Genomic DNA, 26,186 nt, shown 5'->3' with positions numbered 1-26,186 from the left:
GATCGATGGTGATGGAGCGGGTAAAATCCGTTGTTGGAACATAGCCTGATCCTGTCAAATAACACTGAGGTTTAACGTCTCCATTCGATGGACGAATCAATATCAACAACGTCATCTGGCGTCATTGCATATGAAGACTCCGGAGAGATTTGGAACTGAATCCTAGCTTTTGTCACGCAATCTAGAGATTAGAAATTGTTTACCACCATCTCTTCTGCCCTGTCGGCCAATATTCTGATGGTGGAATTTTTTACCAACAATGGGACTCGAACCGGCTAGCCACGATGTCAGACCATAAAGACTTGACGCCTTAACGATTATGGCCACCAGGTGGGTACAAATACTGATGAAGTAGATGACGATATCGAGACGTGTATTTTATCGCGTTGTTGTAATCCGTTGGAAGTACCAGTTTAATAAAATCAGAATAAATAAATAAATAAATAAATAAATAAATAAATAAATAAATAAATAAATAAATAAATAAATAAATAAATAAATAAATAAATAAATAAATAAATAAATACATCTTTCTTTCAGTGCTCAGTCTGCAGTCCTCTGTGAATTAACTAAGTATTCTGCAATCATGTATTTGCAACTAGTTCTGTGGCCTCGGTTTTCCTCACATCGTTCAAACCCGAGTTTAACTACTGTCGCGTTGGTTTTCCTTTGTTTCTCTTTCCCTTCATGACCGAGATCGTCTTCTCGCAGGTAACATAACTTCCTCCATTAGCTTCATATGACATTACCACCGAAGCCGGAAAATAAATAAATAAATAAATAAATAAATAAATAAATAAATAAATAAATAAATAAATAAATAAATAAATAAATAAATAAATAAATAATTTTCAAAAGGGATTTGTAAGGACTGGCCTCAAGGTATGTAAGAATCTTTTCGTCTTACGACGACGACGGGATGAGAACGGGTTAGAGCCTCAAGCATTTTCCGTGTGTGAACATGGGAAAGCACGGAAAACCATTTTCAGGGCTCCCGACAGTGGATTTCGAGCCCATCATCTCCCGAATCCAAGCTGACATCTACGTGACTCAAACCGCGTAGCCACTTACTCGGTGGAAGAGGTATGAGCGAGTATATTAAGCTCTGTTCATTTAGTAATTTCAAAGCAGGTGCATGTATCTAAGAATACCTCCTACCAAACATACACTTTAAGTATTATAATATATTCTTTCATAATTTCTTTTTTACCTGTGTAATGTTCCTAAGCCGGCCCAGCGGTGTAGCGGTAGCGTGCACTGCGTCTTACCCGGAGGCCCCCGGTTCGATTTCCGGCCACGTCACGGAAGTTTACCTGGATCTGAGGGCTGGATCCAGGTCCACTCCACCTACGCGATTACAATTGAGGGGCCTTCTGACGGTGAAATGACAGCCCCGGTCTAGAAAGCCAAGAATAAGGGCCGAGAGGATTCGTCGTGCCGACCACACGATAACTCGTGATCTGCAGACCTTCGGGCTGAGCAGCGGTCGCTTAGTAGGCCATGGCCCTTCAGGGCTGTTACGCCATAGAGTTTGGTTTGATCTGGTTGGTAATATTTTTAAGACTAAATACTTAATGGCGTGTGGCCTCCAGAGAGGCCTGACGCCTGGCGACCTACGGGTCTGTGAGGATGGGGCCCTTCCTAAGATGAACGTTAATGCTGAAGACGTCACAACGACCCAGGCCCCGAGCCATAGCAATTAACTAATGAAAATTAAAATCCTCGACCCGACCTGGAATTGAACCCGGGACTCCTTGGACCCCTGAAGACTGATATTTGGTTGCTAGCTATTCTATGAATTCAATATGAGAGCGTGGAACAGCAAGGGAACGCCTTCTTTAAACACTCAACAATTTGCTATGTATTATGAATTCGACGGTAGCCTAGAGTAGATTATTTTTATTAGTGGTTTAACGTCGCGCTAACACATCGAAGGATGGTAAAGGGCTGGGACTGGGAAGGTAGTGGCCGTAGCCTTAATCATGGTACAACTCCAGCAGTTGTTTGGTGTGAAAGTGGGAAACCACGGAAAACCATCTTCAGGGCTGCCGACGATGGGATTCGAACCCACCATCTCCCTAATGCAAGCTCACAGCAACGCGCGATCCTAACTGCTCGGTAGAGTACATTCAAGGAAGGATTTGGCCATCCAGAAAAGGAAAGTCATCTCCGTACAAGCCCTGCGAAGGGTGGAAGGTAAAGGCTTCCACTATTCGTAACCTCGGCACTTGATGGGATAGAGTGGTTAGCTCTACGCCGGGCAGCCACAACCCCCATGAATTAACTTGGCACTCATTTTTGGCGTAGGCTGAGTGAACCTGAAGGCCAAGTTCACTTCCGGAAGTGGAAATCTCGTTTCTTACATTTTCGACTTTCTTGCGGGGAATCGAACCCACGTCATTCCGTATGACCCGCGCACGCCTTTACCGCCTCGGCCAGGCGTTCCCTTTTGGTCACCCTTCTCTCATAAATCGTTGTCTGGGCAGCTTGTTTGACGGATGTACACTACTAGACGGCCGAGGCTCCACCTTATCATGTTCTTATTATCGACCACATCTGTCAGAGCTTACTGCAACAGGTGAGCCCACCCGCCATCGATCATGCCCACCATATGTTGTCATGACGACAGGGCGAGCCCACAGGTCTACAATATGATCCTAGGGGGTGCAGTAGGTCTGCAAAACTTTACTAACTGTGTGGCTAGGGGCGCGCAGCTATGAGCTTTCATTCGGGAGATAGTGGGTTCGAACCCCAGGGTCGGCAGCCCTGAATATGATTTTCCGTGGTTTACCATTTCCACACCAGGCAAATTTTGGGGCTGTACCTTAATTAAGGCCACGGTCGCTTCCTTCTGACTCCTACCCCTTTCCTGTCCCATCGTCACCGTAAGACCTATATGTTTCGTTGCGACGTAAAGCCAATTTAACAACAACAAAAATGTATTTACTTTAATGACGAACTGCCTGTTATTCAGAGTAAAAGAGCACCGATCACTTATATCTGTTTTTCGGCTTTGTTGTGAATTTAATGATGTTGGTAATGTCGGGCACGGTAATGTCCACCTCCGTAGTGGATAGTGCTACTAGCTATTGTCCTCAATGGCCCTGGTTGAATTAATGGAACTGACAGCTATTTAATACTGGTACAGGGCTGCTATTTAGTTAAAGAGGTGCATGAAACTTACTTCCATTTGGAGTGTACCTGAGAAGAACTGCCCTACCTCAAGGACTATGAGGACAAGTGTTCATTTGACGTTTAGAGTAAAGAGACCAATTTGGAAACCAATGGTGTAGGATTAGATAGATAGATCGTTTATTTTAACTGGAAAAGTTATGGATACTTATCCTTGTCTTAGACTGAAGCAGAGAATACATAAATAATGTAAAATAAGAATATTAAAATATTAATGAAATAGGCTAAAATAAGTTACTGTACTAGTCCTTTTTAATTTTGTGTGGCTATTTCTAGCCGAGTGCAGCCCTTGTAAGGCAGACCCTCCGATGAGGGTGGGCGGCTTCTGCCATGTGTAGGTAACTGCGTGTTATTGTGGTGAAGGATAGTGTTATGTGTGGTGTGTAAGTTGCAGGGATATTGGGGACAGCACAAACAAACACCCAGCCCACGGGCCGTTGGAATTAACCAATGAAGGTTAAAATCCCCGACCCGGCCGGGAATCGAACCCGGGACCATCTGAATCAAAGGCCAGTACGCTGACCATTCAGCCAACGAGTCGGACACTATACTAGTAACATACACAATACATCCTTCGCCGAGCGAATGGGTGAGTGGTTTGGGTCACGAAGTTGCCAGCTTGCATTTTGGAGATAGTGGATTCGAACCCAACTGTCGGGAGCCCTGAAGATGGTTTCCCATTTTCACACCAAGAAAGTGCTGGAGTCATTTCCTTCCCGCTCGTAGTCATTTCCTATCCCATCATCACCGTAAAACCTATCTGTGTTGGTGCGACGTAAAGCAAATTGTAGTAAATACATCTTTATAGATAGTAATGAACGTGGTATCCTCGGATTATTGCGCTGGTGTTTCATCGTATTTATTGCGCACAAATAAATTAAAATAGCACACTGCTTGTTTGTCATTACGTCATTGTGCTGTAGGTCGACCGTAAGCGAAGTTCTTTGACAATTACCGTGAGGCCGGAGCAAGTGACCAAGCATTAGTTCCCTTTAACTACACAAGTACATTAATAAGCTTTGTGTTGTGACCTCTATTCAGCAAGTTTGTGGGAATGTTCATTATCCTTGCTGGCGTGTAGGTAGCAAGTAAAGTAACAGACTAGCAGTGTTAGATGGGTTGCATATCTCCAAGAACTGTAAGGGGCTGTCCAGATTTTAAAAAAATCTCAAAGACCAGCAGGCCTAGCAAACTCCAAGTTTGTATTCAGACAGAGTACAATACAACTTGCTAATTGAAAATTCTGCAGGGGTCTCAAAGAGACCGGCCGAGTTGCCTGAGCGGTTCAATTCACGTAGCTGTAAGCTTGCATTCGTGAGATGGTGGGTTTGAACTCCATCGTCGGCAAGCTGAAGGGAGTTTTCCATGGTTTCCCGTTTTCAAACAAGGCTATACCGTAATTAATATAATCGATATTACCTTTCCATCCTTGCGTTACAGAAAACCTTCGATGTGTTAGTGCGACGTTGAACTAATAGCTAAAATGGATCTATTCGGAAAAAAATAAAAATAACAATAGAACGAAATTACAAATAAAAGGTTAGCTACATCTAAAAGTACTTTTTATTGAGCGTGTGGCCGCATGCGTATCCCTCATTACAACTGCCCTAACTACGGAGACATTGTAGCCAGAGCAGTCATCATTACCTCTCTCCACGGATGTCCAGTAGAGAGATGATCCACCTCCCTCCCCACCGCGGATATCCATCAGCGGGGCCGCGTATCGTATCAATCGCAACCTACTGCAATACTCTCTCGAGTAGGTCAGGTCCCATTACCTCGAGAGCACGTACGCTCACACCTCTCTCCTTCCCCTCCCACGGTTAGCCAGTAGTGGGAAAATACTCCTTTACCTGCACTTAGTTGAGTGAACACTCTTATATCATGCCATCATAAACTCATGTTCATTTAAAAGACAGAACGCCTTGAAAGACTTGAGATACGAAGTTCATATTCACAGGACATGTTCGTTAGTATGTTCTGCAGAAACGATTAGCATTTCAGTCACCTAGGTTCAGCATGTGTCCTGTTGCCTAATAGGCCCTGGGTCCTCCATGGGCACTGATAACTTGTTTTATGCGTGATGGCATCGACGCGTATAAGGCGCGAATAGCGTCCTGGATTATAGCCATCCATGTTGCATTCACCTGGTTCCACATTTCATCTTTGGTGGTTGGCACTAGGCCAGAGAGTCGTACCCGTACTTCCACCATATCCCATATCCCACACATTTTCGATTGGTGACAAGTCCGGTGATCGGGCGGACCAGGGCATCCTGTGACAACAAAAAGGCACGTGTTAGTGCAACAGATCCATTTTAGCTATTAGTTCAACGTCGCAACATGTGGTCGCGCATTGTCCTGCTGAAATATGGCGTCTGGGGTGTCGTGTAGAAAGGGTTTAGCTATGGGTCGCAGGATGTTATTCACATAGGTCAAACTCGTCACAGTGCCCTGGACACACACCAAATATGATTTGTGGTTGTACCCAATAGCACCCCACACCATAAAGCCTTGAGTTGTCGCTGTATGTCTTGTGCGAATGGAATCAATGTAATGCCTCTCCCCACTGTCTGCGGCGAACCAAAATGCGGCCATCATTTTCAAACAAACAGAACCTGGATTCGTCCAAAAACACTATGTGCTGCCATTCCTATCCCCAGTGACGTCGTTCCATACACCATTGCAGTCTAGCATGTTTACGCAGATTAGTCAAAGGTAGGCGGAGAAGTGGATGACGCGCTGGTAACCCAGACCGTAATAACGGCGACGGACTGTCACTCCTGATAGTGTACGATGTGTTACACTATTTCACTGTTGCACCAGAGCCAAGGAGGACGCAGATCCGTCCAGCAGTGCCATTCGGATGAGGTGTCGATCTTCTCGGGAGGTGGTCTGGGTGGTTCAACCAGACTCATCTCGTCGTATTCTATGGACTTCTGTGAACCATTCTGAACACTCCCGTTGCACTGCCGACATACTTCGTCCCACATGAGCAGCGATTTTCCGGATGGATGCATCACGTTCTCTCATGCCAACAATGCGCCCTCTCTCAAACTCACTCATTTGACAGTACGGTTCTCGCGTTCGTCTACGAGGCATCATGCACGTCTGCTCAAGTCATACTGATCCATTACCTTCAGTTTATAACGACAATGGGAGCTGCAGGCACATTTTACCAGTCGGTGCTGGTGCGCCGATATATCGATGTGGACCTTGAACTTGAGGGCCGACATGGTTCAACTGCTAATAATTTTTTCAGAACATAATGCACATATCCTGTGAATATGATCTACCTTTCTCTAGTCTATCAAGGTGTTCTGGTTTTTATGAACATGAGTGTATATGTCTTGCTTACATAACTGAGTCACACACTACCCAGTTCTAGATCTCTACTCAATTGTCAAGATAATTTTAACTTTACCTGTCTGGCAAATTTTGGTCAACCTTATTTCTCTTCGGTCTCCTAGAGTAGGATCACAGCTGCATTGCTTCTATTTAGACATTTGTGCCAGGTTTCTCTCTTTCTTCCCTCTTAACCGACCTCCCACGGTATACTCATGTTCTGCTCTTCTGCGTCTCTATATTATCTGAAGGTTTTCAACGACTCTTGTTCTTATGCAAGGGTTGGGGAGTTTTCCAACTTCCTGTTTCTTTCCAGTCTCCTACCTTTCTTTTTTCTGATACTCCTAATCGTCAAGCGAGTGTATATCTACCACTAGAACGAACGATTGATAATATCGTACCTTTACTCCTTAAAATAACAATGCCAACATCACTTACCACTCAGAGTCTCATATTCTGATTAATGTTTGCGAAGACGTGAAATCGAACTGGGTCTAGATTTGCGTCCACTTAGTACCAAGGCATTTCTGTCATCTCTTCCTCTAATTTTCCTTTGCCTGTTGGCAGTGGTTTCCTTGTGTGTTGATACGGACATGCGATTAATATTGTTTTCCAGAGTGTTTTGGGACATGAGTTGTGGGCCTTCCTCTCCGCCCATGCCCATTATGTCTAGTGCGTTATTTTCGTTGAAGGGATCTTGGGACATATTTTCCTAATTTCCAGCTTTCCACAAATCAACCTGAGAAGTTAAGAATGTTAAGAAGAATAACAATAGTAGCCTAAGGTATGTTAATTTCCGGAGTATTGTATGAATAATGTTTGACTTACGACATCTTGAATAAATTTGAAAATGTCAAATACAGTATAAAAATTCATGTATGTGGTTCACAACTTCGAAATTAATACCTATCTACAATATAGGAAAAAAATAAAAACTGTTTTTACTTCTCTATCATTTACTGAGTTTACACTGATTTCAACTTTTGTTGATAATTCAATGGTATTTTCACGATATTTCGAGTTATTTTTCTGTATAAAACAAGGGCACTATTGAAGAAAATAAAAGCTATACAATGGTTTGATCATAAAGTAACTTCACAGTAGTTTTTATGAGAACTGGGCAATATTTGCACCACAAGGAACGTTGTATCCTAACAACAAAATCAAAATATGAAGTGAGAAAATTAAATTAGTCTTGCCGGTCTGAGTGACTCAGACGGTTAAGGCACCGGCTTTCTGAGCCTAAACTGGCAGGTTCGTACCTAGCTCAGTCTGGTGGTATTTTACGGTACTCAAATACGTCAGCCCCGTGTCGGTAGATTTACTGGTACGTACAAGAACTTCTGCTGGACGAAACCGCACGTTATTTATTATTCTTGAGTCAGTAAAAATTTTCTCTTAGCCCTATAGTGCATTCATTTTGTCGTGGGATTTAAAAAAATATGAAGAGGGGAAAATATGAATAAAATCAAGGAAACTATAGAAAATTTCTTGACAGATTTTTTCTTGATATTATCATCCTTTACTAAAATGTGCCAAATCGCTGCACTGTGCATTGAGCTACATTAAAATGATTACATATGCTGTTTTAAATTAGAAATAATGATGTACGAATGACTTTGGTTAAATAATTGTAGCTTACAACCTGGTATTCTGTTTCTAGAACAAGTATGCATTATCCTGACAGATGCGACATAACGAGGATGGAGGGATAAAAGTTGACGAAATAAATCTGAAGGTATTGGTTTATAGGAACGTTTCTTGTCAATCGAATTACTATGTTGCCAATGGCAGTTAATATCTTTTTTCAATCTTTCTACATAGTGTGATGTGGAATATGGAGAAGTGACATATCTTGCATCTGTGTGCAATAAGGCCACCTCATCACATTCTCCACCATGTGATGCCATCTGTAGTATTTTCCAAGCAGTTATTTGAATTCAAATTGGGTGTGGCTAAAAGGCTACACTATGCAATGTAGGATTAAAATTCACATGTACTGTACGTCTTACCTTTCTTCTCCCTCCCACTTTCTTCCCTTTGTTCTTTGAAGATCTTCAGTTTTCTTCTGAGCAGAGCCAGACATCGACTGGCATATTTTCTCTTTTGGTTCCTTCGTGTAGCCAATTTGAAAGGTTTTGGTGAAATTTCATTTCTTAGAGACACATTCAGTTTCTGTGTTGCACTACATCGCATGATAAGTTCTTCAGTGTCCAAAAGAAACAGCTATACTCATTATTTTAAGTGATGCGAAGACCTCTTCTGGACATATTCTCCGTATTGACGCATTCAGAGTTTCAGTGGCATTTTGTGGAGATCTTCAGCAACACATAGAAAAAGTTCCGTTCAGGCAGTTCTTGTCCTCGTACCACTTTCCAGATTTCGTTGCAGAGCCAAGAATCGAACCCGGACATCCAGAGATGGTAGATAATCACACTAACCACTACAACATACATAAATTAAATACTTTATAATCAACTTCTTTTCGAACTTAACTGAATGCATTTCTTTGTAAGATGGCAGAGGTCTCGATCGTGGACAGAGGAAAGGCTACACTATGCATTGTAGGGTTAAAATTCACCTGTACTGTAGGTCTTACCTTTCTGCTCCTTCCCGCGTTCTTCCCTTTGTTTTTGGAGATCTTCAATTTTCTTTTGGGCAGAGGTAGACATCGACTGGCATATTTTCTCTTTTGGTAACTTCGTGTAGCCAACCGGATGTTTGCTATGAGTATACAATAAAATTATATAAGAAAGAGTTTGGTATTACATATAAGGGTAATTAAGAAACGAGCTGGAGGCTATAAAATGGAAACCTGTAGCGTTATTTCAAAAGTATTGCCCAGCACTATTCAAGCACTTGTCTCACTGCGACACAAGGCGGTGAATGGCGTCTCGTAAAATTCCTGGCGCTGCGTTGTGAACCAGTTCCAAACGTACTGCTTGACGTCGGTGTCCGAGGTAAATTGCCTACCTCTCAGAGTCTTCTTTAGTTCACAGTGGATATTTTGGGTGTTGGTGGCCCTGCATGCTTCCAATAGTTTCTTTGTCGTTTTGACTCGGGTTCGAAGTGATGACACCAAGCCTCGTCTCCATCAACCACTCGTGACAGGAACTCAATCCCTTCTTTCGCATAGTACAGCAGATGTTCAAGAGAGAGGTCCATTCGACGTGCCTCCTGTGCTGTTTGAATAGTATGAGGCACCCATTGGGCGCACGTTTAGCAAGTTTTCAAGGTGTCCTTAATGATGGCGTGAACACTTTCGACGCCCACTCCGACCACTGCGGCAATAGTTGCTACCGCAACTCGTCCGTATTACATAATGTGGGCATCTACTTGCTGGACAATGGCAACGGTAATGCGATGTGGCGTTCCGGACCGTGCAACATGTATCGCTTGTGCCATGTCTTGACCCTTGCAAAGGACATGCAGTGCTCTCCGTACATTTGTGTTCCTCTTCGATCAATTTTCGCTCCCCTCACTCCTTCTGCTGCCAGGAAACGCTCTACACCCCTTCGCTCTTCCTTCGAAGCTTCCATTTCACTGTTTTCAGCACGACTGGGTGCAGTGGCCGATCAACGCGTACGCGTGCTTACTCTGTCGTCACGTGGTGTGCACCCATGTACCTCCACCGATGAGTGTAGGACCTCAGCGCTCTTATAGGGACCGCACCTTCTTCCGCAGGCGATTGCATTACGATCCTTTCGGCGGTTTTCATTTTATAGCATCCAGCTCATTTAATTTCGAATGGTCCTCATATAAAGTCTTCGTGCGTAAGGCAAGGGGAGGGAACTTCAGCTTTTAATTCAAATATAGAACGGCTAGGATAAAGGGAGGATTATTGGAGAGAGTTCGACTTTGAGCTGAGAGCAGGCGTGCATGGCGCAGGGTGTATTATTGTGCTCCTCTAAACTTTGCCATGCGGTGAGATTTTGATATTCCTCGCCTTGCGCCGTGTCAATGACAGCTTCTGTGGACTAGGGGAGATATTCCTTGAGTCAAACCGCACCAGTGGAAACTCTGCAGTTACCAATGATAACGTAAGAATGCTGGATGGCAGTTTCTTGTCAAGTCCGCGTGGGGTGTCGCACTGGGTTGCCATATTTTGTCGTATCGTTATTACTAGGGAGCAGATTTGTAAGCAGTAATACGTTAGATTTCAACGAGTAGGAAGCTTCTTGAAGGTAGTACAACGTTCCTGTTTAAAGAGTTGCATAAACACTAGGGGAACCCTAATATTTATGCAACTATTCCTACTGAATTTACGTGCGGGCTAGAGAATGCCTTCGACTCGTTGAATTATAATCTATTAATGCATGGAAATACGCTCCCTACATATTTCACAGGTCCTACACAAGTAATTTGAGTACTAAGGAACTCACATTTTGCAAAGTGAAAACTCAATTGAGCAAACCATAAAATAAATATGATGTGAGCAGTGAACTTAAAAGAAATAAACACTGCGCTGTAGAAAGAAAAGTGGCAACTACGCTTCCTCATCTTCCCATCCCACTCACTTCTATGCAGCCGCTTGTGAGGCCGGTTGTTTACCTAAGGAGAAGCACAATAAGACTTCCTTCTATTTATCCTGATACATGAAGAAAGACCGATCCGAGATATAAGCTGGTATTATATTCCTCCCTGAATTTCATATCTAAAATTCGGGTGCGTGATATACGTGGTGGTGGGATGTACTCAAGTACGGTAATAATAATAATAATAATAATAATAATAATAATAATAATAATAATAATAATAATAATAATAATAATAATAATAATAATAATAATAATAACGAAAAATACACAGCCTATTTCCTGTCATTTGACCGGGTCAGGAATGGAATGAATGAAGCCCTCATCTAGCAGCGAGGATAGGAATTGTGCCGGCTGGCGAAGCCTGTCGCACTCCTCTGGGAAAATGATTAATGACTGACAGATGAAATGAAATGATACTGGAGAGTGGTGCTGAAATGAAAGATGACAGGGAAAACCAGAGTACGCGGAGAGAAACCTGTCCCGTCTCCGCTTTGTTCAGCACAAATTTTACATGGAGTGACCGAGATTTGAACCACGGAACCCAGCGGTAAGAGTCCAGCGCGCTGCCATCTGAGTCATGGAGGCTTCAGTAATAATAATAATAATAATAATAATAATAATAATAATAATAATAATAAGAAGAAGAAGAAGAAGAAGAAGAAGAAGAAGAAGCTCGAACTGAGAAAGATGCCCTCTTGTCACGCATGAATAATTTGGAAATGGCATACCATCTAACTAAGGGTATATACAACAAAAGATCAATAATCTTGAATGGTAAGTTCAGACAGTACTATACAGTCATTCGTCCGGAGGTCCTCTGTGCAGCGGAGTACCTTGCAATGAACAAAAAAGGCCTTATTGAGAAACTTGATATCAAAGAAATATTTTGTGGAAAATCTTGGGTCCCATCAAAGAAAAAGGTGAAAATAGAAGAGAACCACGAGCTTTATTTCCACGTGGAAAAGATAACCGATACGATGTGGAAGAGAAGGATTGCTTTCTCTGAGCCCTGCAGAGTCAACAAAGCGGATCTTCTCCTACTTCCAACATCAGAAGACAAAAGAGGGTTGGTTGACTGAGGTAGAAAAAGATCTACACGAGGTGACCATCACACATGATGATATGCATGAGCGCAACCCGCTTAGGAAGACACCACAAGAGTTTCCAAGAAAAGCCGAATCTGAAAGCAGGGAGGCATGGATCTAACAAAGAAAGGAACAACACCGGAAATGTTAAAGCCCGAGGAAGGAGACAGTTGAAATTACATGGTCCTTAGTTGGCCGAAACGGCATGAATGAATGAATGAATAATAAGCTCGAAATCCAGGAGAGGAATATAATGAGTTAGATATTAGGACCAGTGAAGAAAGGTAACGAATACAAACGGCGACCCAATCAAGAGCTCTACAAAAACTGCGAAAAAAATCACGGACGTGGCCAGGAAGAGACGCCTAGCATCTTATAGACACGTCTACAGGATGCATCATGTCAGTTGACCAACCAGTTTCTCGCTTACTTTTGAACGGGGAAGACCATGGTTGATGGAAGTAAGCAAAGATTTGCAGAAACTGGGAGGAACAGAAAGATACTAACAAGACCGGACTTCTTTTTTTTTTTTTTTTTTTTTTTTTGTAAGTCGCTTTACGTCGGACCGACGCAGATAGGTCTTATGGCGACGATCTGATAGGAAAGGGCCATGGCTTTATTTAAGGCACAGCTCCAGCATATGCCTGGTGTAAAAATGGGAAACCACGGAAACCCGTCTTCAGCGCTGTCGGACATCTCTCAGGAGGATGCTTAAACAAATCAATTTCCAGGACAAACAACCAAGAAAGAAGACAGGTACCCTCTGGACAAAGGAAAGGAAGGGACAACACAGACAGATGATGCGCAGTTACTGGGCAAACATCAAAATTAGCCCCAAATGCAACAGTTGAATATCGTGGTCCTTAATCGGGTTTCGGCTTGCTGAGCTGGTATTGAGGTCTAATTTCCTGGATATAGACCCTTTCTGACTGTACCATGTTCCGTCATCACATTACCTTGTGTGCTATATCGGTAGTCTGTCTGCATGCGCATTTCATGTAATCAGCGAGATGCATTGTTCTGTACTAAAATAGCTTTGCGGATCAATGCAGCAGGGAGAAAAATAAACTAGGTGGGTGGATGATATAAATACTCAGCTCCATTTGCGGATCAATGGTAGAGAACCGGGTTCAATGCTGGGTGAGGTAATCGGATTTTTGAATAACTGACGAAAGTCCATTCGAGAGCTCACGTTGTACGATGTTGGCATTTAAGAGATGCCCACCTCCGTAGAGTAACGGTTAGCGCTATTAGCTGCCATCCTCGGGGGGCCGGGATCGACTCCCGGTACTACCAGAGATTCAAAAATATCGGCAGGAGGACTGGTATGTGGCTGAAATAGTACATGAAGCTCACCTGCGTTGGGGGTGCTCCTGAAAAGAGCTGCACCACATTTGTATGAGGGCACGAGTTTTATTTAAGAGATCCCTTATGACATATCCGATAAAATTAATTAAAACTCAGTGATTGTCCGCCCAACAGAAATTTGGTTTACACTGCGATCTGGTAATATAAAACGGTACGTCGAAATTGACGCAGAGAAATCCTAAATGGCATCATATTAAAATACCTGCATACGGTAGCTCAGACCTAATAATAATAATAATAATAATAATAATAATAATAATAATAATAATAATAATAATAATAATAATAATAATAATAATATATTACATAACGGTTAGCGCTATTAACTGCCGTCCTAGGGGGCCGGGATCGACTCCCAGTACTACAGAGATTCAAAAATATCGGCAGGAGGACTGGTATGTAAAGTAAAGCAAAAGCAAAGTCACCTCCGTACAGGCCATGAAGGCCCTTGGAGGAGTGGAAGGTAAAGGCTTCCGCTATCCGTAATCTCGGCACGTGATGGGGCAGAGTGGTTAGCTCTACGCCCGGCCGCCTTTGCCCCCAGGAATTAACCTGGTACTCATTTTTGGTGTAGGCTGAGTGAACCTCAGGGCCATATGCACCTCCGGAAGTGGAAATCTCGTTTCTTAAATTTTACGACTTCCTGGCGGAGATTCGAACCCACGTCCTTATTATTATTATTATTATTATTATTATTATTATTATTATTATTATTATTATTATTATTATTAGGCTGCTTGACGGAATTTTCAGCGTATTGGCCTTCGGTTTAGACGGTATCGGGTTCGATTTTCGGCCGAAGTGGGGATTTTAACTGGATCTGGTTAATTCCTATGGCTCGGGGGATTTGGTCAAAAAACTTAAAGTCGATATTAACTACTGTACCGTACTTCTCTATTTCTATGAATTCAGTTTTAAATTTACGCAAGTGGTGGTGGTAAAATGAAATGAAATAGCGTATGGCTTTTAGTGCTGGGAGTGTCCGAGGACAAGTTCGGCTCGCCAGGTGCAGGTCTTTTGATTTGACTCCCGTAGGCGACCTGCGCGTCGTGATGAGGATCAAATGATGATGAAGACGACACATACACCCAGTCCCCGTGCCAGAGGAAATAACCAATTATGGTTAAAATTCTAGGCCCTGCCTGGAATCGAACCCGGGACCCCTGTAACGAAAGGCCAGCATGCTAACCATTTAACCATAGAGCCGGACAGTGGTGGTGGTGATTATCGGTTTAAGAAGAAGTAGAACAAGGCAACCATTCTCTATTAACACTAAAGAGACGGGAAACAACTGAAGGGCTCCGACACTTCGGAAGATGAAAGTATCGGCCGTAGAAAGGCAAAGTCCAGGAAGGGAGTGATAATGGAAGACTTCCTCGGCCTGGCGAACCTAATACCGTCGGTGTCAGAAAAGAAGAAGAGTTGATCAAGGGAGGTCGAATAGGATAATGAAAGTGACGAGCCTGGCACAAGTAGGTGGAAGACATGCCAGAACTCAGCTAAGGATCCCATGGTCGCCAACCCCCGCTCCAAAGTTAAAAGCCCTTGGGGTCCATTTTAGTCGCCTCTTACGACAGACAGGGATGTTATTCTACTGTCACCACACACAGCGTGATATAAAATTATACATTAGTTACAAGGGCAATAGAAGGAGTTTTTTCCACATAATATTCGAAAAGACTCAACACGGTATTACAAGATTGCAATGCCATTGAAAGGCACATATTAATGTTGAAAACATGTCTTAGCAGATAAAGTAGGGGACCCCTTACTACGAAAAGCGTAAAATTAAGCAGTTTCCTCAACTGTGCCGAAAGTTGAAGGGCTAAAGGGCCGGGAAAGGTTTCAAATTGTGTCTTCGGTAGCTCGGTCAAACTAAGAAACAAATTTCGAAAATCACTTCCGGCCTAAATGCAGTTCCGGAAAACAGCCTAAAATCGCTTCTTTCTTTAATTGTTTTCTTTTTGATTCAAAAATTAACTTATTCATATAATCCATTCTGTAATGGTTCAATACCTTCAGCGTTGTTTTTTGAATTTTTGAGAAATATCCACACCGAATTTAGTTAAAAGGGCTTAAGTGAAACTCTGCATTGACTCACATTAGCGCTCGTAGCGGTAGAACAAGGCAAACTGCTAATCTAATCGATCTGTTAACGATGATAAAGAAAAGTATTGTAATTTTTAGGAATAAATAAATAATATATTGTCATACTTTATTATATTTTATTTACCTAAAATTCGTAGCTCATATCCCTGGGATGTTTTCAACCTTGACTTGCTTGCCTGGAGGGCTAGGACTATGTACTTTTTGATGGTGTCCTCCTGTGTCCCGTCATCGTCCTGCAGAATTGAGTCTTGCGATTGGTTTCCCCTCGTGATGTCTTCTCTACTTGGTTCGGTCTTGAGACTGCGTGTTTTGGGTAACGTAACTGTCAGTTTGCATTCGGGAATAGTGGGTTCGAATCTAACTGTCGGCAGCCCTCAACACGGTTTTCCGCGTTTTCCCATTTTCATACCAGGTAAATGCTCGTGCTGTACCTTCATTATGACCACGGCCGCTTCCTTCCCACTCCTAGGCCTCTTCTATCCCATCGTCGCCATAAGACCTGTCCGTGTCGGTGCGACGTGGGGCATTTGGAACATTCCATGTTAGAGAGAGTTTCATGTCGTGTGCTGGTACGTTCTTTTCCTATGTGTTGCCCATGATACATGTACTATGTAGAGTTGTAGAAAATGAGTTTTAACAAGGAAATGAAGCGTTTTTGGACTCATGTCTATACAGGGTGGTCGGAAACAACGTGAACCGGATATATGAGCGGCGGAGGGTTGGTCATACTGATAAATAGTTGAAGTTGGTCAATCAGATCGCTTCGAGGCGGCGTTTCTGGATCTACACTTGCCTTATGACGGGCTTGAGAGCGCCAATAGAAGAAATAAACTTCTCCAGGGGAGGGACTTGAACAAGGACCTGCCTGCTGATAGGTTCGCCCCATAGCGAGCACACAACGGAGGCGCTGACTGAAACCCAAGGCTTGTTAGTGTTTTATGCTCATTTCTTGGCCTGGCTCTCAAGCTCGACCAAGGCACGTACAGATTTAGCAACACCGCCCCGTACAGCGAAGCGATCTGATTGGCTATCTTCAGCAGCTGATAAAATGACAACGGCGCGAGATATCAAAGCTTTTTTCAAATTACTTATCAGTATGACCAACGCTGTAATGCTCACATACTCGGTTCACGTTGTTTCTGACCACTCTGTATAACATATTTTCATCTTCTACGTGTGAAGAATGTGTCCTGAAAGTTTGTTCGTACCTTATTGTTACACCCTGTATATAAAACTAAAGACAATAACAACTAAAATAACAACAATATTTAACATTATTATTTCAGCTATTTCTTGTCCGACTCGTTGGCTGAATGGTCAGCGTACTGGCTTTCGGTTCAGAGGGTCCCGGGTTCGATTCCCGACCGAGTCGGGGATTTTAATCGTTTCTGATTAATTATTCTGGCTCGAAGACTGGGTGTCTGTGTCCGTCCCAACACTCTCCTCATCATATTCAGACAACACACTACATCACCAACCACCACAGAAACACGCAATAGTGATTACATCCCTCCATATAGGGTTGGCATCAGGAAGGGTATCCGGCCCTAAAACAGGGCCAAATCCACATGTGCGACTCAGTTCGCACTCGCGTCGCCACAGATGTGGGAAAAAGCAGTAGCAAAGGAATAAGAAGAAGAAGAAGAAGATTATTCCAGCTCTTTTGTCTGAACTAACGTTCAACCAAGCGTAAAACTTTTCCACATTCTCACTGATTGATTCTCTTTGAGGCGAAGCCACTTCTTAAACTGATGCTCTAGAACTGGAATAGTGAGAATAAGGTCAATCAATTTTGTTGCTTTTGGGAAAGTTTTTTCAAGCCCAGTGGTTAAGAGATATTGACATGACATAAATTCTCAGAATTTTACTGGGTTAGACTTCATGAAGGGGACCCATTGTGGGCGAGAGAGATAGAATACACTCACACAATTCCCAGCCTGTCGTGAGAGGTGACTAAAAGGGGATCCCAGGGGTTCTCAACTTGAGAGCTTAGGACCTCAAGGATAATCTGGCACTGCTTCCTCTTTCTTGTGCCAGTCTCCTCCTCCTGTCTGACCTCCCTTGGTCAACTCTTGTTCTCTTCCAAACATGACGGTATTAGATTTGCGAATACTAGACCGTGTTTCATTTTCACGTTTCGTGATCTTTCTCTTTATTTATCTTTCTTCATTATTGGAAGGGGTGGAATTCTTCCATTTTCCTCTGATTAGTAAAAATGTAAATTCGTATTCCGATGCAGTGCTGCTTTTTTCAGGCCCCCTCCTTATGGAAGCGAGCTGCATGCGTCATTTTTAGTCTTACTTTTCTGGCAGAGCCGGGAATCGAAACCGAGGATGGAGGTGGACCTCTGATTAGTGTTTTTTGCTATTTGTTTTACGTCGCACCGACACAGATAGGTCTAATGGCGACGATGGGATAGGAAAGGCCTAGGAGTGGGAAGGAAGCGGCCGTGGCCTTAAATAAGGTACAGCCTGGTGTGAAAATGGGAAATCACGGAAAACCATCTTCAGGGCTACCAACAGTGCGGTTCGAACCCACTGTTTCCCGGATCTGATTAGTGTTAATAGAGAATGATTGCGGAGTTGTACTTCCTCTTAGAAGAATAATCGCCACCACTACCTGCGTTGGTTCAACACTGAATTCAGAGAAATAGGGAAGTACGATACAGTAGTTAATTTCGACTTCATGAAAAAAGTTTTAAGATTTATGCTGTCAGATTTTCTACCACAGTTTTTCTAAAAGACACTGTTTGAGAATTTCTCTGAAAAGACTGTTTAACTTATCGAAATATAACTCACGAAGAATCTCCAACTTGCTACAAGGCAGAATTTTTTTTTCTCGAGACCTGTAGGTACAGAGTATTTTTCCATGTGCTGTCGACAATGTGAACTATTAACGAAAGAAAAGGTCGACTCTTTGTCACTTTTGAAGCAATCCTTGTTGCTGAATACAGAAGAGAAGGAAGGGAGAGAGAGACAAAAATAAACGCATCCAATTTGCCCAAATTTATCCTCTTGAATTCCAACTTTATCTTCAAATTGTGATATTTCGTACTTTTAAAAACACCACTCAAACTTATTCGTCTACTCATGTCATTCTACGCCATCACTCCACCGGTGGCTACTTGTCGTGTAGGTGTGTGCAAGCTACAGTATTGACTACCCACACAATACACCTCGAAGAACTTCCGAGTAGAAGAGAAATCAATAGACTATGGTTGAGTTGTTCTTGGAAGCGTTCTTCTATCTAAGCGATTAAAAGGCGTGGCCAGACTGGTAGTGTGGGATGAAAGGTGAAATGACCTTGCATGTAATTGCGGGTGGGGGAGGGGTGTCTCGGTCTTCTCCTGACCCAGAATCAATCAATCAATCAATCAATCAATCAATCAATCAATCAATCAATCAATCAATCAATCAATCAATCAATCAATCAATCAATCAATCAATCAATCAATCAATCAATCAATCAATCAATCAATCAATCAATCAATCAATCAATCAATCAATCAATCAATCAATCAATCAATCAATCAATCAGTGATATGTATTTAGAACAGTCGCCCAGATGGCCGATTCCCTATTTGTTATTTACCTAGTCTTTTCTTAAATAATTGCAAGGAATTTGGAAATTTATTGAACATCTCCCTTGGTAAATTATTCCAATCCCTAACTCCTTTCCCCCCCCCCCTCCATCCCTAGGGATGTCTTACCCCACAGTATTTCCCTCCAGATATAAAGTAATATGTGTAGCAAGTTTGATGGAAATTGCAGGTTAACTATAGTCGCCTGCCATTCTTAATCGTTTAGCTTCGCCGATATTGGGATTACTGAACGTTGACTGAACTTAGAGACCTATGACTCACCGACAGGAAATGCTGGAGAGAATAAAACAGGATGAAGCAAATCGGTCCAGTAGAATGGTCGGACGAGCTGGAAATGACTGTTTTTAGTAATTTCGTTATATATATATATCGATATCATGTATTACGAAGCTGGTCACAGTACTGCATTTCAGATTTAAATACATGGCACTGGGTATACCTGTCTTTACCCCATGTAGATGGTGCGGTAGAATACATGCAAGGTATCCCCTCTGTCATAAGAGGCCGCTGAGGGGCCCAACCACTGCCAACGGTGAGGTTCGAAACGACTATCTCCCGAAAGCAAGCTCAGAGCGACGTGACCTGAACCGCGTGGCTAAGTCACTCGGTCTGTCTAGGGTCGTCTACCAAGTGGTAATGAGAGTGGAGATCTCAAATAATGGCTTTTAAGTAGGTAGAAAATAAAGCTTACGGCCTCTTATGTCTTGTGCTACACTTCTTAACGGAGACATTACTCACATTTCATTAGGCCAATATAGGTATAGTTCAGGTAAGGTAAGGTAAGGTAAGGTAAGGTTAGGTAAGGTAAGGGTTATTCTGCCCGAAGGCAGGTCCGAACCTCCGCAGAGGTGTGCCTGAGCCGGAGTTTACGTATGGCAGGGTGGCCAGTTCCTTTCCGCTCCTCCATTCCCTTACCCCCCACCAACAGCGCGTGGCAACCCATACAAATCTTGACCACGCCCAATGTTGCTTAACTTCGGAGATCTCACGGGATCCGGTGTTTCAACACGGCTACGGCCATTGGCTATAGTTCAGGGGAAGATGAAAAAATAAATGAGATATTTCCGTTAATATTAAGCAGTTTCTTTACAATGACATTTATAAGGTTCATTGCTTTTTTTTGAGAGTAAGTACAACTAGGTAACCATATTGTATTAAAAATTCTTCTTCTACCGCTTTTCCCACATCTGTGGAGTCGCACGTGCGAACTGTGTCACATACATGTGGGTCTGGATCTGTTTTACGCCTGGATGCTCTTCTTGAGGAGGGATGTAATCACTATTGCGTGTTTCTGTGGTGGTTGTTAATGTGGTGTGTTGTCTGAATATGAAGAGGGGAGTGTTTGGACAAACTCGAATACCCAGCCCCTGAGCCAGAAGAATTAATCAGACATGATTAAAATTCTGACCCGGCTATGAGTCGAATCCGGGACTATCTGAACCGAAGGCCTCAACGCTGATCATTCATCCAAGGAGTCGGAACATCCCATATTAACTCTAATCAGAGGGAAAATTGGAAGATGTACGGCACTTCGAAAAATGAAGGTATCGGGAAAAGAGAGGCAAAGGCGAAAAGGGGTATAAAAATGAAAGACTCCCTAGGGGTCGAAAACCTTATACCGTCGGGGTCGGTAAAGAACAAGAGATTTTTGGCGCAAAGATGTATAATCCACTGAGACGAATCGAACGACACCTCACACAACGTGGTATCACGCCGAAGTCCAGAGCTAAACTAATTGCTAGCCGTTTTTATTTTATTTTAGTAAGGGTTCCCTAAGCCGCACTCACCGCATGGCGATCATATTAAGCTACATTGCCACCAACGTGCTGTTATATCTAAGAAGATAAAGGGACAGCTGAGAAGATTGGAAAGAAGTGATTCTGTAGGAGGTATCTGACTGTCCCCATCCTCTGCATGCTACCAGCTGACGAGGTATCATAGCGGTGTGATCGGGTGGTAAGAGTCAGGGAAAAACACAAAGACAGAAATAGAAAGGCGCCTACATGTAATACCTGGCAAATTGTAGATAGCACATGCAAGGATGTAGGCTGGAGTAATCCAAGTAATATTGTTAGTTAGGATCGGTCATTATGCACAAGTCAATAACCTATTCCAAGCCAGTCGAGTTATTCGGGGGCTCAGTCCTTCTGACACTGCTGTGGCTAGCTCGCGTCTTGCCGGTTACCATTCTACGCCGCGAGAAATTCTAGGATCTGATGCACAGCCTCCGCCTTTGCTGGCAGGACCTAGTGTTTACAGTGCACTATGTCTTCTGGTATAGGCTAGAGCAATTTTGTTACTTTCATAGATCTGTCACTGTCTTATCCTTGGCTTTGACAATATGAAAGTGAGTGAGGTATGCCAATCTTTATGCAGCCAGTCCCTGCTATGAATGGTGTGAAAATGTTGCTCATAGGGTCAGTTGGTGTATGCATTTCAGTGGGCTTGGCAGACTGATATGTAATAGCAACTCTGGCTTGGTGAGGAAAGCAACGGGAAACTACCTCACTCCTCATTTCCCTAGTACGCCTCTTCAGTGATGGCTAGGCCATCTATGACAGCTGATGGCAGAGCTGTTGAGAATCCCACCAACGGCATCGCTGACGGACTGAACATACATACATGCACAGCCTGGTCCCCATGGGTCCGTGATAGGTAGTCTCCAATCCCGGAGATTTCGGGCGTGTACCTCAAGGCGGTTGGATTATTGCATCACCCGATGAAGCCATACCGATGGCAGACTTCTTCTTCAAGTGCCATATCCGGTCGCCCAGACGTTGGCGATCATCCTGGGGAAAGCAGCCATTTCTTTAGCTAACTTGAAGAGTTGTTCCGTGTTTTTGAAGCAAGTCCAGTATTTGATGTTTTGGAGCCATGACATTGGTGGTCTACCAGTTCCTCGCTTGCCTTCTATCTTTCCTTGTGATATGAGGTGTTGAAGCACTTCCTACCTCGTAGAACATGACGTAAATAGGCTGTTTTCCTGGCTTTGATGCCGTTTGCCAGCTCACGCTCAGCTCTAGCTCTGCCTATCACTTCATTATTGGTTACACACTCTGTCAAGGGTATTCTGAGCATTCTCCTATGTAACCACATTTCAATTTTACAATTTGATTTACGTCGCACCGACACAGATACATCTTATGGCGACGGTAGAAGAGGAAACGGATAGGAGTGGAAAGGAAGCGACCGTGGTCTTGCTTAAGGTACACCCCCCAGTATATTCCTGGTGTGAAAATGGGAAACGACGTAAAACCATCTTCAGGGCTGCTGACAGTGGGGTTCGAACCCAGTATCTCCCGAATTCAAGCTGAGAGCTACATGACTCAAATAACGCGGCCACTTGCTCGATCCTACCACATTTCAAAGGCCTCCAATCTGTTCATGCATGAAGACTCTTGTTGCTAAATACATTGAACATTGTTGTCGCACGTGTCGTCTAGATGTTACTTTGGTGTCATTGTAATGTTCCCCTATCCAGGCACATTTCAGAAACTATACATGCTTTGATAATTCCTTCGCTTGAAGAGAACTGATCACCCATCCAGTGGAATTACATTATTTGTATCTCTATTGACAGGTGCCACTTCATCCGTGTATCGGCCGCCAGGTGGCAAGACAGTCGCCCAGTACGAGAAAGGGTACCGGTATGGCACTGGCAAGGCGGCACTAGGGAAACATGTGGAGAACGCTCTGCTCAAGTCCGAGTTGTATGGAGAGCCAAGTAAGTAGAATGTTTTGTTTAAATACTGAGTGTCTGTAGTGTGTCTGTAAGCTAGTGAATTCCTCCGAATGACAGGGATGTCGAAAATAATAGAAGCCGAGAAATTTGATGGAGTGGAAATAGATTGCTTAGCGTTCGCTGATGATATAGCCCTGATGACAGAAAATTTCAAAAGTGAAACAGAACAGATCAATGCCTTGAAGGAAGTAGCAAAACAAACAGGTTTACAAATTTCCTTTCAAAAGACAGAAGTAACGTCAAACATCAGTGATAATACGGCACAACTAAACAACAAATATGGAACGATAAATCGTGTTAATAAATTTAAATAACTTGGGGAATGGATCCAGCAAAATGGACTTGACAAAGAGGCCATACCAGCAAGAATCAAGAAAATGGAAGTCATTTTCCAAACCACCCGCAACACATACAACAAAAAGTGCTTTTCTCTGAACACAAAAATTCGTCACTACAACACTGTCATCAAACCAGTATCGCTGTATGCATCTGAATGCCCTATCTGTCCAAGAAATACTTGCTTGCGGATTTAGAGAGGAAAGAAGAAGTTATAAATGGTACATAGACTTATGAAATTACCATTTAATGTTTTTATAGCAACGCTCAGAAATTTACCTTTTGTTTATAACTATTATTTAAGTTAAATTTCACAATTAATTATATGCAATTAGGAACCTTAATACTCTGTAGTTTGTACAATGTAGCACATATCAGATGGTTTGACATAACAGCAGGCTTCATAGCCTGAGCCAAGCCATATAAAATATGTCAATAAATAAATAAATAAATAAATAAATAAATAAATAAATAAATAAATAAATAAATAAATAAATAAATAAATACGACATTTGAATGAACAGGTTCTTAGGAGTAATCGAATTAACAACAATTTGTCCCGTTGTAAATAAAATGATTGATAAATGAATTGACTGAAATTGACTGTTTGAGGAAGTGTGTTAGCTCAGTGACGTAATCGCTGCCTGCTCAGCAAAACGAACTGGGTTCGATTGCCGGTCGTTGCACATTGGTGTTATTCGAAGTCCACGTAAAATACGATGTCTCGTGGCTTGTAATAGCAAGAATGAAAGTCGTGTAATACTGGAAACTAGGCTTTTTGACTCTTTTTGTTTTGCTAGTAGCTTTACGTCGCACGGACACAGACAGGTCTTATGGCGACTTGACTCGTTGAAATGGAGCCTTTAACCACTCTTCTCCCAGTTTCGGAATAGGTGAAATTGTATTTAAACTTAAAAACAGCTCTTACTGCAGAATATCATTTCAAGATTATCTTGTCATTATGGCAAAACTTTACAAAATATTACATAATATTACAATTTTAAAAAAACAATGTGTTTTTACTTTTGCGAATTTCTGCCTTTCGTTTCCCAAACATAAACTGCTTTATAAAATATACATCAAATTTAAAACAAATAGGTATCAGAGAATCGAAGATGCTGTTAAACAAATTCATATAAACATTAAAAAATAAATTATAAAAAACCTGTCGAAAATAAACTCTATAAACTTATACACCCACTGGAAAGTCCGGATCCATGGATAAATGGTCAGCGTGCTGGCCTTTGGCCACAGGTGTCCCGGATTCGATTCCCGGCAGGGTCGGAAATCTTGATTGGTTAATTTCGCCGGCATGGGGACTGGGTGTATGTGTCGTCTTCATCATCATTTCATCCTCATCATGACGCGCAGGTCGTCTACGGGAGTCAAATCAAAAGACCTGCATCTGGCGAGCCGAACTTGTCCTCGGTAAGCGTAACACAAATTGTAAAATTACCTGTATCTTGGCCCAAGCACTTCTGTGTGAAAACGGTAGATAGTATTACTGAGAAAATAAAATGATCGAACAGCTACAAATGCTGGCCCATCCAAAACAATAAAACAAGGCACACACTTCTGTAAAAAGAATCATAAAATTTATAAACAAATATGTTTTTAACTTGTAGAAATAAACAAAATTATACCCTAATTTTATTCAACCATACCAAAGGTAGGGAACCAATTATTGCACACGAAAAATATAAATTTAATCTACATTTGTTGTATAACAGAAAAAAGGAACTAAATATGAATACCACTGTACAAATACCTTCAGTATCAGAACGTTAGCTTAAAATACACTATAACTCCACAATAACATTCACGGGGAACTTTGAAACTATATACGCACTAAAAACTTCAAAAAAACCTCCATCGAAATGAAACCATCAGTATGTTTCTGATCGAAATATTAACACGTATAGTTATACAAATCAATAAATACTGCAAACATTTTCTATAAAAGTAACAAAAAATATAGCACACACACACATGTAATAGAAATTTACGAAAACGATCGAAACGCACTACTTCTTAAACTTCTTAAAAACTTTGAAAATGGGGCCCTACCTGAGATGAAGTATAAGGCTGAATACGGCACAAATACTCAGTCCCCGAGCCACAGGGATTAACTACATAATGGAAGTTAAAATCCTCGACCCGATCGGGAATCGAACCCAGGACCCTTGGACGAAAGGCCAGCATGCTAACCATATCCGTGGACCCGGGTGATATAAAATTGAAGTAGGTATATTGCCTGATTGTCAAGTGGTAATACTGGGGCTTAGTTCCATTGTGTGGCCAGAAGACGGCATTTACTTTAAAAAAAAAGGAACTTTATTTTACAGATGTTATTAAGACAGTTAAGGAACTTATTTACTTTCAACATTTGGGGATAAGTTTGAAGAAAGGTGTATTTCAATTTTTAGTAAGAGTTCATCTATTCGCTTATTTAATCGATTATCCATCCGACACATTAAAACCGAAAAAATATTCATGAAGCATCCGATTATTCTATGCAATATAACTGAATGGTATTTGAAACTAATTCGATTATTTAATCGATTATTTAAATAATCGGATGGAGGTTATTCGATTATTAAAAGTATTCGATTATCCCACCACTACTTCAGGCCGGTTGACAGCAACGTGCTATTGACGACAGGGGCGGCCGTACCTTATGTGCTGAAGTGCTGCAGCACGTTGCCTATTGGGAAAATAAATTGGTTTAAAAACATTATCTACAATCAAATACAGTGCATTGAAAAAGACGTCAGCCAAAGAATAGGGAATTATTCAACTCCCCTCACAACCAGGTAACTACTGGTGCGCTCCACGCCGGGTGCTGTGCGATTACAGATCAGCGAGCTTTTA

General features: G+C 42.2%; 1 protein-coding gene across 1 annotated transcript in view; it reads left to right on the top strand.

Annotated features, from left to right (window-relative positions):
• The window catches only part of LOC136874096 (uncharacterized), a 61,892-nt gene that overhangs the window by 10,292 nt on the left and 25,414 nt on the right, over positions 1–26,186 (top strand). The window contains exon 3 of the mRNA XM_068227699.1: positions 22,818–22,961. Within this exon, the coding sequence (XP_068083800.1) occupies positions 22,818–22,961 (144 nt within the window). The remainder of the gene's footprint in view (positions 1–22,817; positions 22,962–26,186) is intronic.

Source organism: Anabrus simplex, chromosome 1 (assembly GCF_040414725.1).
Source record: "Anabrus simplex isolate iqAnaSimp1 chromosome 1, ASM4041472v1, whole genome shotgun sequence".
NCBI classification, from domain to species: domain Eukaryota; kingdom Metazoa; phylum Arthropoda; class Insecta; order Orthoptera; family Tettigoniidae; genus Anabrus; species Anabrus simplex.
Note: the sequence above shows the minus strand (reverse complement) of the source record. Positions and strands in the feature narration are given on the sequence as shown.